Raw genomic sequence first — 12944 nt, 5'->3', positions numbered from 1 at the left:
GGTGTGTCATGTGACTTAGTCAAATACTACTTAGATTTCAAGGGAAGTTAAAGTCCAATTCCTTAATTGCAAACTTGGGATATGCAGAAGTTGCAAGGTTTGTTTTTCTTCTGATAATTATAGCCTGGTCAAACTTAAACTTCAGAAACTACAACTCTAGTTGCCCTGTTCTTCAGGACAACAGTTGTTGATCTCATACAATACCAATCAATACCAAGTTTTAGTAAGAGAAGGTTTAATGTTGAGTTCTTAAAGAGAGACCTCTTCTACTCAGAATAAAATAATAAAACAGAAAGCCAACATCTATTTATTTATAATTTTGAAATCACTCCTCCCTTCCTCTGACCTGTGTGATGTCAGCCAGCGGCTCTTCATCCTGAACAAGCATCTGGGCAAACTGCAGGCCTTGTTCTGGGTTGATTCGCATCACATTCCTCAGCAGAAAGATCCAGTCTGGAGTGTAGCCCACCTGGAAAAAGATTAATACAAATCCAACAATAAGTGCTCTTATTCTCTAATACTTCTCTCATACTCACACAAACACACACACAATTAGTGATGGTTTTCCATTCTGGATTCATTTTGCATGGTGTGTTTTCTCTCTGCACTTTCTCATTTTGGGAATTATCAAAACTAAAAGAGCTCAAATAATATCTGAACCAGACAGACTTACCTTCTTGGCATACAGGACGATCTTGGGGAACTGACCAGTCTCTGCAAAACACTGAATGACTTTGTTTGGGACGTTGGCCCTCAGGTAGACACTGAGAGCCAAGGTAGGATCCACTGCCTTCACCAGGTCACCAAGTTCCTCTGAACACTCCAACTGAAAAGTAGGACAAGTAACATCAGCACTGGAACCAATCAAACTACAATTTATGCCCTGCGCTTGTGTGCCTCTGTCAACAAAGGCAGTTTCAGTTTACATCCATTTTTGTGTCATGGGGTCACTGCAAACTTATCTGAAATCTAATCTTAAGTCAGATTTGAGATGTTATGAGGCCTATGAGGCCAAAACATGTTTTGCCCTTTGTGCATGTTTGTACCAAATTTGAAGATAATTCATCGAGGCGTTCGAGAGATATAGCGCTTACAAGAACGGGCCGGATGGACGGACAACACAAAAACATAATGCCTCCAGTCACTGGCTATCGCAGTTGCAGAGGCCTAAAAACATTTTACAACACATCTCTATTAAAAAGGTCCAATGTTGTAGAAACTGCAATATCAATACTCTGAAGGAATCAAAATAAATCCACAGCTCAAGCTACAGACAAATGGGCCTGACAAAAAACTGGCAGGACCACCGAAAGCTTGTGATATGATGACTATACAGTCACCACCCTCAGCCATGCCACCCTCACCCAACTCTTTCTCTGTTGTTTTAACTTTATTGACAACACAAGATCGGGTGGTTATATGCAGCATGTTAAAGAAAAGAATGCCAAATGTGTGAATGTATGTATTATAAAAAACATAACATAGAGTATTATAATAACATACAAATTACTGTTATATATGTTGAAATTAATCAAATGAGGGAACATTCAAAAATTCACAGCCCCGATAAATAATTCTATTTCTTAGCATGAAGGGACTTTGAGCCACAAAAACGCTTCTCAGGGAAACTTCACAAACACCTTACATAACAATGATCTCACACTATCCAAGATAATAGAGAAGTCATGTAAACAAATGGGCCACTCAGGAAGAGCCTCTTCCTGTGAGTGGAGGCAGAGATGGAGGCTGATCTACAATACCTTGTCTTCCTTCAGCCACTTCTCCAGAAGTTGCTTTCGCCCCTGCTGCAGAACGGGCCTGCAAAGCTCCAGGGACTCGAACTTGTTGAGCTGGCCCTGGTCCAACAGGATACCAAAGTACTGGAGCAAGGGGGAGGTCTGGCCTGGCTGAGTCGGCACACTCTGGAAGCGACGGATGGTGTCTGGGGTACGAAGGATACCCTGAGAGGGGAAAGGTCAACTGAGGGTAAGAATAGATCTGAACAACTGATAACAACTGATAACAGACAACATTGGTCAGTACATTTTTGTTCAGACTATAAACAAGACCTGTTGATTAATCCTATGTAAACAGGATGGCTGTACCTTTGGTGCATTGGCAGCTACTTTGGCAGCCTCAGAGTAGTTGCCAGCAGCAAAAAGGTTGTTGAACTTGCGCGCAAAGAGCTCTTCAGCGCCGGCGAGGTTGTTGCGGACAGCTAAGCGGAGAGCCAGGTCTGGATTCTGCAGGACGTTGGTGATGTAGGGGATGATGTTTTCCTCTTCCACACACACAGACAGCACCTGTGTTACAGGAGAATACAGAGAATGATTTGGTAAAGTGCACTAGGGACCAGAAAAGCGTGACACTGTGTAATCATGCTGCCAATGCTGTCTCTCAAATAACTTGCTCTGTGTTCGTTTTTATCCTCGTCCACATTAACATGCCTGAAAACATACATCAGTGACCCCTCATGTACACTGGGCATGCAGGTGCCAGTGTAACAGCTTGTCTCTTACGCATGTACACAGTTGTATCATTGTAAAATGCAGAATTTAACTTCACAACAGCGGTTAGGAAAAAAACAACAAGGTCTGCAATTAGTTATCCATGTTGCCTACTCCACTCGTAGCTGAAGCTAGTGCAGGTTTCCTCCTTCAGGAAGAGGGTCATGTGATAACTCCATTAAAGTCTGTCTGGCCTTAGGTTGTGGATACTGAATAAAAATGTATTATTAGTAGGTCAGTGTAACGCATGGCTTTTGTGAGCTGTCTGGCAACACACAGAGAGAAAGAAAGGGGAACAAGTCAAATAGGAGGAGCAGGATGGAGGAAAGGGGAGGGGGTGGTGGTGAAGGAGAAAGACCACCAGTGTTGGCCCCTCTACAAACAAGCCCAGCAGGTCAGTACCCCAGCTTTTAACATGGTTGAATAGACCTCATTCTTCCAGCCACTAAAGCAGGGTCACTTACGATAATGTAAGTGGACTAATTGAAGGTGGTTTAAATAAAAGATGGATAGAAAACATGGAGTAGCAATAGGTCCCTTAGTGGAAATTCTGTCCTAATCATGCAGGTGTGGTGAATGCAAGGGGGAGGATTCAGTGTCTGAAAAATGAAAAGTACAACATTGAGGAATGATATAAACAGAAACATGTTAAATAAATAAATACAAGGAGTGGATACTGTCCAAAGCCTTGCTTCACATTTTTTTGATGACTTGATGAATTAAGATTCAGGAAAAACACCCTTTAAATATCATATTCCATTTAAATACAATGATTAGAGGTGGGAATCTTGCCCACATATCTGTTCTTAACAAGACAACACCACGTGTCAGATGATACATGAGCTGTAGTATCATCAAGTGAAACACTAGCCCAGACACACACACTAACTGATACATGGAATAGTAAAATTACAGGCAGACATCACAGGTCTCTGTCTGATGAGGTGATTGGATGAGAGGAACAGCACTAAGAGGATTACGTGGCGCCAGGCTGTGCCTTCCACTTCACCTCATGTGGCGGTGGGTCCTTTTTTTTCCCTTTCCTTTCTTGCTCTGTTCCTTCCTCTCACTCCTCTGGTTTATCTGTAGCTTTTCTTCACATACATGCTGCCTGCTGTGAGTCATGGTATCAAAGATCCTGATAATCAAACTCAACAACAAAAAGGCATCGCTAACTTCATAGCTCAAAATTACAGGAGATCAGGAGGACCATGTTCATGTTGGTAAAAAGAAAATGTAAATCCATGACTTCAACATCTTGACACTTCACAGGGTTGTGATTGTGGTTGGCAACCATTTACTTCTCTAAAGGTTTCTGACCAATTTCACACATTTGATGGTTATTACTGTGTGGAACAGAATTATTTATTTTCAGAGGGTTGATTGTCAGACTGCTTGTTTACTATTAAGTATGGCCTGAATTCTTTGTAAAACCTAATAAATGTAAATGTGCAAACACAACTTAATAAATATGTGTAACTACCATTATGCCATCCTGAACGTTATCAGGAGCATATATCTGCATATTCAGCCCTTTATTCACTATTTTGTTTGTCTAATCAAACCAAGTTCATAATATATAAATAAGAAAACAGTTTCCAATGATCTATTTAGTTTTTCTTTATGCAAGCCAGTTGACCAAAGACAGAGGTATAATTAGATGAAATGTAGGATAAAAGCAATGTTGTAATGTATGTCTTGTTATCACTTCCCAATATGATAGGAACTAACCCATTCAAGTGGAGGCACTGAGAGGCCTAGACAGAGACACTGTCTCTGTGTTTGTGTGTACACACATACACATTTCACTGCCATGGCATACATCGAAATCTGTCACTGCTTCAGATCAGCTTTCCTCTCTTCACTCAATAATTCATGTGGTGTGTGTGTCCTGGCTTGAACATTATTCATCAGCTGGCTGGATCCAGTTCTGCTCTCTGGTTCAGCTTAACAAAAGCAGTAAGACACAGCCCTATCCCCTCTCTCTGAGTGAAACACTACACTTTGGATTATTTATAATGCCTCCTGGCAAAGCCTGGCCTGCCTGATGATGACAGGTAAACAAGAAGACGACGTTATTGCTACTGCTGATGTTTGAAGTTGTGCTCGTCAACAATTACTAACCTATGTCAGATTTGCTGGACATGTGATTGCTGCTGACATAAGTGGAAAATACTAACGAATTGGTTCATCTTTGGCTGAGGTTAGAAGAATATTTTATTTTACTTTGACATTAAAAATACTGAGCAGCTATGCTAAAGAGCATTGTACTTTCCCTCCCAAGCATAGGACGGGCACGGGTTGACATTTTTACCTGTCCTTTCCTGTTGACCCCAATGATACCCGAGGTGGCCTCATGTGGAGCGGTGACAAAGATGGTCTCTCCACTGATGCGGTTCATGTAGATGCAGGTGCCTGTCTCCAAGTCATACAAGTGGATGTAGCCATATTTGGTAATAAGGAAAACCACATCCTGCTTGGAGCTTATCTGTCAGAGAAGAGACAAAATTCAAAAAGAAATGATGTCTGTTCATATTATCTTGATAAAAAAAAGAAACAAAAAAAACCAATGGCACACACCTGATAAGCATATGCTCTGTTTTGTTTAAACTGAATAAATATTTTTTACACCACCCGAAAGGGCTTTTCAAAGACAAACTGGGACAAATGAACAGCAGATGATTGAGCTTTGCCTGAGCCACCTGCCAAACTATGGAAACATACCTGCATGGCCACAGGGAAGTCATTCTGGGCTTCTGGAGGGAAGAACACATCTACTGCTTTCTTTGGAAATGGCTGGTTGGCAGTTGGTGGAGTCCCCACTTCTATGATATGCAACTGTGTCAGAGAGAGAAATCACAAGTAAGAAACTGTCACAGTAGGTTGTTCTATAAGAATGTATTTCCCTTTTATGTAATTGACACCAGTTACCTTTCCTCCAGCTTGGCCTCTGACAGCAAAGCAGAACAAAGTTGACTCCTCTGAATTTCCCTCCATCTTGAACTGAGCAAAGCTGGCAGCATGGCCTTCGATGGGCTGAGAAACTTTTCTGTCAACCGAGTAGAGCTGCATGGCTCCCACTACCCGATTTTGCTGAAAAAGGGCAAAGCAGTTTTCATATATATGTGAAAAACAAACTGGTTAAGCAATGCTAAAGGTAAAGCTGCCGAGTTACTTCTGAGTGCAAGGTTAATTAAGTTTTCAGACATGCACTGAACACGGGGATTTGATGCAGTTGTGAGAGGGAGGTGCAAAGAACCTACACATTCAAAGAACCTCCTGCTTCATTGTGCATGTGTGAAGTAGAACTTTTAATTCTCCGCACTCTACTTGCAGCACATGTTTGAAAATGGCTTTAGTGTTTGTGAATAATGTTTGAAGGATTACTAAACCATCAACATCAAAATGTCTAATCGAAAGAGATAAGCAGAAATTTACCTGGGCTGAGATGCCGATGAGCAGGAGCCATTTCTGCTTAGCGTCAGTGCGGTAGTTGATGATCTGGCAACCTGCAAGGCTGGAGTGGCGGTCAAAAACTTTCACAGGCTGTGAGTCACCCTCCATGCTCCAGTGGTAGACAGCACTGTCAGTCACAAGTGCAACTGTGTTAAGGGAGATCCACTTCCAGAAGGTAACATCGTCAGTCATGGTGTGTGCCTTCATCTTGCTCTTCATCTCAATGTTGAAAATCTGCAGGGTTTTGGCGGCTAGAGTGGGGGGAGAGATGGGGCAGGAGCCAGGCCCCAGAAGAATGTTATAGTTTCTGACAGGATTTCTACAAACACTAACACACACTTAATTGGAAAAGATTACACATCAAATTTAAAGAGAAGAGAGATTCAAATTTGAAATATCAGTAGTCATGGCACAGAGGTCATCAGGCAATGACGAGGCCATGACCGATGGAACAGGGATGCCATACATGCTGTAGTCGGAAATTGTGTCGTGAAGTGTAGTGAGACAGGCGTAGAAAAAATACAAGTGAATACAATTTTGACCTCACAGGAGGCTACACCAGGTGTCACTGTGCCAATTATGTGTACTCAAGCTAGTCAATTTTTCTACACACTATAGGTAAATTATGAATTGACAAGCCAATAGGAACACATAACTGTAGTGTTGCCCAATAACAGGTTGAAATATAAGTCAATGAATACGTTATTTCCAATGTGTAATAACTTTAGAGGATTGCAGGTGCTCCTTGTGATCTGTGAGAGTGACAGTGACTACATACATGCACACCGCTCCTTAGCACAGGTCAGTAACTTCAAAATCAAAGAATATAGATTCAATATTTAACTGAACTAACCACAGCTCGTGAAAGATTCTTTATAAATGTACTTAGTATGTGTCATGAATCAATATGTCCGACTACTTGGCCCACCCCATCAAATGAACAGCCGTCAGAGAGAAACAAAGCATACAGAGGGGAGAAGCGAGAAACAAACAACTCACAAAAAAGGCCAACACATCTGCATCTGAGCCAATTTGTCAAACAGTGGAATACGACATTTAAACAAACACAGAGGCACAATTAAGGGGCAGGGGTAGTTTTAGACAACAGTCACAGAAAAGGTTTCAAATAATGATGATGGTTGATTCTCTCAAGTTGCAGATTAATGTTTTGTGACGTATTGATCCCAGATGATAAGACTGCATGTTTAAAAAAGGTTCACTCACCTGATTGTGTTTATTTTTGATTGTTTTATTAGTTTGGGTTAATTTTGTGAGGTAAAGCTTTATTATTAAGCAGTGTGACTTCCTTGTTTGTTCATTATTCTACTATTAACAAAGTGAGAAAAAAGCAAAGACCAATGCGTTAGCACATCTGTCAAGATCATTTTGCCATCACTAAGCCATGGAATCAGAGAACAATAAGCAGTGTGGCGAATGGACCAGCAGCAGCCAAATTTTAGCAAGCAAAGAGATTTTTCAATGAATAATGATCAGTTGTTGGAGGTGTTGGGATGTGTGTGCTTGCACTGTGTCCATCCTTCAGACGTCATGGTTACATGAAAAGGTCAAGGCTACGTACTGTGTCACATGACAAGTTTGGCTGAGAAGCGTCATTATGGTAGACTGAGCAGGGAAGACAGTGAGGGGTGGAAAGAGGGAGGAGGGATCTATGCTGACGCTACAATGTATAATTAGTGAGGAACAGACCGGTACTACAGCCTGAGCCAAGACACTATACACAGCTGTTTCATTGAACTACCTGTTCCTTTTCACAGAAATCCATCATAATGACATGCTCATGTTTGCTGTACACATGGTGCATTGATTAAGTGCAACTGGTTTTTGTGAGAAGCTTTTTCTGATCTGACCTAATCAGATAATTTTAACTTTGGTAATCAGTGTTTTATTTTTGCAGCAAAACGACAATAAATTTGGACAAAAAAGAAAAAACTGAATTGTGTAACATTTAACTAGGCAGTATAGTGTTAAGTAATGCCATTATTGTAATGCTCACGCCTCTAAGTCACATGTTTGTCAGCAATATGTTACAACTCTATAACTATAAAAGTGCAGCACAATTAACAACTGCACATTGTACCACATCCTCAGTTGAAAGGACATTCAGCAAGAAAGGACAACTACTTGTAATATTAATTTAAACAGGAGAGACAATTTCATACAAACACACCATTTATCACCATTTGTTTTTACTATAACACCCCAGCATTAACTCTACAAAAATGACATCCTCCTATGTCACTGCAAAACATTATAACTAACCAATGGTCACTATTAAACGTCAATCCACACTTACAAGCCTTGTTAGTAGTTCCCACAGTCACATAAGGGAAATTAACTAGAAACCTTGTGATCAAATCAGTGCCTTAAGGATCAATGAAGAAAGTGAAGAAACACAATTCATTTCACAAGTAAACCTGTAGGACTAGGGAGACTTAGACATCCATTCATTTCATAACATACTAACTGTGACCACAGGGAGACAGATCAGCCAAAAGTGCTAAGACACAGGTGTTTGGCTCATTAAATGTTATTTCACTAGTTGGAGGGGGGAGAGGCCAAGAGCTTAACACAGACAGATGGACACATAAGGGTGTTGGGATCTGCAGCTCCTTAACTCTCAATAGTGACCAAATCTAAACCTGCGTTTCTAATTTCTAAGCCTAACAAGCAAACTTGACAGTCTCTTCCTAACCCAGTTCACTCCTGATCTGAGACTGCATGCGATGGAGGGATATAACATCAGGAACATGTCTTCAGACTTTCAAATCAGGTCAGAGGTCAGTTTGTGGTATCAGGAACCGTTTATGTGAAATTACTGAATTAATTCACAAACATGAAACACAGCTGGGAAACAAGTGAAACAACAGATTTGGGTAATTACAACTTCACAGAGATGGAAGAAGACATGAAAATTCAAAATGGAAATTGAGAAGGAAAGTGAATTAAAATGAAATACATTTTACCCATAGTAATACCACATGTAAATGGATTCTAAATCACTTGTACAAACAGTAAAAATAATGGAATGCCAGCAAGCTATAAGGCGTGAAAGCTAAATCCTGTTTACGAGGAAATATTTTGAATGACCAAGATTTAGAAAAACGTCCGAAATGTCAGAATTTAGTTAAAAAATACAGAAAAGCTTAAAGGCATGGCCATTAACTTGTAGGCTTTAAGGTTCAATAAGTTGATGGCTTTAGTCATGGTACGTTAAATCAATATATTGTATATACTTAATGGGATCATTTCAGATGTGTAACTTGTCCTTAAATACCGTCTTGAAAACAGGATTTCACTTCCACAATGAAGTAGTTAAATTTCAACTCACCGTCTGCAAACACATAAGAAAGCAGTAAAGTAAAAAAAACAAACATAGAAAAGACAAAAACAAAAACAACAAAAACGTCAAAGCAATCATGGATGCTGAACGAAAAGGATAAATATACACTATCCTGAATTTTTACACAACAAATACTCGAAAACGTCCAGTGAAACTACTTCATAGTGGAAAAACTAAAACAGCTGGATGTGTATGCACATAAGTAGATGGAAATCATTTTTAAATACTCTCAATTGTAAAATAGACAATATTGTCTTATTGAACATGACTGAACTGAGGACTGGACACCCCTTACAAGGGGATAGTTAAAATATAACATGGAAGTATATGATGTAGTTATATAAGTTAACGCTAATTTATTGAAATTTGGCGTCTGTGATGCCAATGCACTGACGTACCTTTGAGCGCAATGACCTTGCTGGCTGGATTCATGATGGCGCTGTCAGCTGAGATGGGCCTGCGGATAGGTGTATTTGGGTCGGCCATGTCAATGATCACCACCTGAGACTGCTCGCCCACCTTCTCCCGCACACAGATAAACTTGTCTGACTCCATGGTGAGTGTGCTGAAGCCGATGTTGGCTGGATTGATCCCTAAGTTTTGGAGCTATGAGAAAAGGATGGAAATAAAGTTAGTTTAGAAATACAGAGTTTGCCAACAAAAACTTTCAGTTGAATAAGAAATGATTTGCGAAGAATCTATGACAGCCCTGAGATCACATTCTCGCCACAGTCTCTCCTTCAGGCTGTTATTTGAGATGAAATAGATCATTTCATTTTCACTTCAAATTGGTTCAGTAAGAGGAGTCAGGGCAACTACGTGGCAAAATTTAACTGAACTTCACATTAGGCATCAGCAAGTGTGAGTTTAAGGTGTTCCAGTGTCAAGAGGCTGAGTTACACTTGTTTATATTGTGCATAGCAATGACGATTTCAACAGTTAAATTAATTTAAATTCCTGATGTTGACCAAACAACAATAGTGTTCAATAAGAAGGCACTGACACTCGAATCAGCTGCTTAGCACTACCACGGCCAATCAGGTGTCCATGCTGGACACTGAGCAGCTCTTTGGACACATGAAGCTCATCACAACAGTCAGAGAGATGGACTGGGTGGAGTACTCATCCAAGTTCTCCAAGAATGGGCCAAAGAGGAAACCACAACCATATTACACAACACTCTTGTCATGCTGCAATCCGACTGCCAGCAACTTTTCAACTCTGACTTTGAGCAGCTCATTGCATTTGGTTCAGATGCAGTTTGTAAAGACAACATGTAGCACTATTACTGCAATAAGACAACATCTGTCCTGACAATCACTTGAGCCTTATGTTGTGTGACGTAAACTAAAGGAAATGAAAAGCTGATGCAATCAAACACAGAAAGTAAACCAGAGTTCAGAAGTGTAGCCTCAGTTTCAGAGACATGCTGAGGTCCCAACACAACAAACAGTGTGAGACAGGAAATTAATTATTATCCTGTGAGATAAGCTCAAGACTATAGGTGCACTGCTCTGCAGCACAAAATAGCAGCAAGCTCTGCAGCCACGATTACTGCCAAGGCTGAAAACAAGACATCCTGCCTGCCTCACACTAACTGACACAGCACTACCTGCATAAGGCAGCAACACTGGATGGCTGTGCCAAGACTGTGATACAAGAACAAATCATGCATCATGTTTATTATTACAAATTAGAATATGATATTAAATCAAATGACAACGGATAGACAAATGATGCAATCAGTGCACAAATTCCAGCTAAACAATTGCAAATGGCCAGGTGGTTGTGAAGTAAGCCTGAGGGAAATGAAACTACCAGAACCATTTCCCATTGGTCACATATTGCTGTTGCAACTTCCTCTACTTTTGCAACCTATTAGTAATACACCACAGCTACAACTGTAGTATAATTACCTATAACTCTTTGGAGAACAAATTTAATAGCCTTGTTTTGATATTATTTTCATATGTTCCAGACAACTGAGTTGTCAATGTAAATTAGCAAATACAGTTTATTGTGGGATATATACATCATAATTGGTGTTACATAGTTTGCCAGCTTCAGCCACAGCTGTCCCATGCCTGGTGGTGAGTTCATTTCAAACCTTGCTAATGATAAAAAAAAAAAAAAAAGTCCACAAATTGCCACAGATCGGTCCTAATCAGCAAACACAAACCACAGTTCCAGGAACTGCCCAACGAAATGGGAACACCTTTTATCAATGACTGGACACACCCTCCCCACAACTCTGCCCCACCCACATTCTTTCACTAGCGGGTAAGCCGTTTCCCTTTCAATGACATTGCGATACATGACCTTGCAGAACAAGTGTTACTACTAGCTTGAAGCAAAGAACTGAAAACTAATCTGAAGTAAGGTTTCACCAGAGACTTTTTTTCATTGCTGACAAGGGTTACATCATACAGTGACATCACCGCAGCTCCCATGCCTCTTTATCGTTGCCATTTTCCTGAGTGGATGACTTGTTTACTGAGGCAATATTTATTCACAACATGAAGGGAAAGGGCCCACATAGACGATATATTTTTGGATTTCAGTAATAACTAACAGCAGTTTGTTTCATCAAAACATTCTAAAAAAAAAAAAACTACCACATTTCTTCAAATATAGGTACTGACCTGGGATCCATTAATATCCTGAACCTAATCTAAAACAAGGGCACTTGTCTTTATTAACAATATCAGAAAACCCCATGCAGTGGTTCTGAGCTCTGAGACCTTGTGAATGTACTTTCTTAAAATCAACTCTAATCTATTGAAACCAGACTAAGTGACGACTACATTAAGCAGCCAAGGAGGGTTACCCTCTGTTCATAAAAAATACGTATTCATGGCAGATTTGTCAACGTTCTAGAAAACGCCCACCCATTCTCTCCCATCTGTCATCTATTCCTGGATGAGAAGGATTTCCTTCCCTCTGTTATAAAAAAATAATTTGTTAAAACATGAAAGAGCAGTTTGGATTCATCACAATAAATACGTAACCTCTGTCCCTTGAAAAAAAGTACAACAAATACAGATAGATGTTGCACCACAGGCTGGTCAGTCAGACTAGTTTTCTTGTAGTAAAGCACAGCTGTGGGCTAGTGCTACTGTGACATCAATGTGCAGGAATTTGGTAAAAGCAGGTCAACCCAGTGGAGCTACAACCATTCTGGAAAATCATTCAGTTCCTTTAGTCTGGCCTGATGTGGCCTGGTGCTGCTGTGTTCAGCTGAGTAGTCAGCACAAGCTTTAACGGGCAGATGCTTTTAATTAATCAACAGCTAATTAACAACAGGGTTGTGAGGAGAAAAAACAGAGTGAAGAATGCGACCATCGTTACAGACAATCAACAAAATGATAGAATGCTAATGAAAATATGAGGAGATACTGAAGAAGTGGAACAATTTGCAAAAGAGTTCCTGAAGGCTACATGCAACACCCAGGTAGCCACTGCAATTGCATCAACAAACTGCTAGCAAGAGACGCAAGTGACAAGTACATTATGCATTGCTATCATTTGTCCTTTGATAAATCACTAACTCAAATCTGCCTCATTACATTCTAATACCCCAAATTAGTGTCTCTGCAAGGCATTTTTTTTTTTTTGCAGCA

The 12944-nt window shown here is 40.3% G+C and overlaps 1 protein-coding gene across 2 annotated transcripts in view; it reads right to left on the bottom strand.

Moving 5' to 3' along the window:
- The window catches only part of cltca (clathrin, heavy chain a (Hc)), a 30466-nt gene that overhangs the window by 11917 nt on the left and 5605 nt on the right, over positions 1-12944 (bottom strand). For both annotated transcript variants that reach the window (XM_069539990.1, XM_020085655.2), the window contains exons 2-10: positions 9723-9930; positions 5946-6214; positions 5439-5600; positions 5232-5345; positions 4822-4995; positions 2106-2303; positions 1761-1961; positions 674-826; positions 347-469 (exon numbers count right to left, since the gene is read on the bottom strand). In XM_069539990.1, coding sequence (XP_069396091.1) covers positions 347-469; positions 674-826; positions 1761-1961; positions 2106-2303; positions 4822-4995; positions 5232-5345; positions 5439-5600; positions 5946-6214; positions 9723-9930 — 1602 coding nt within the window. The remainder of the gene's footprint in view (positions 1-346; positions 470-673; positions 827-1760; positions 1962-2105; positions 2304-4821; positions 4996-5231; positions 5346-5438; positions 5601-5945; positions 6215-9722; positions 9931-12944) is intronic.

This window comes from Paralichthys olivaceus, chromosome 15 (assembly GCF_024713975.1).
Source record: "Paralichthys olivaceus isolate ysfri-2021 chromosome 15, ASM2471397v2, whole genome shotgun sequence".
Taxonomy (NCBI): domain Eukaryota; kingdom Metazoa; phylum Chordata; class Actinopteri; order Pleuronectiformes; family Paralichthyidae; genus Paralichthys; species Paralichthys olivaceus.
The sequence above is the reverse complement of the archived record's forward strand: the minus strand, read 5'-3'. Positions and strand labels throughout refer to the sequence as shown.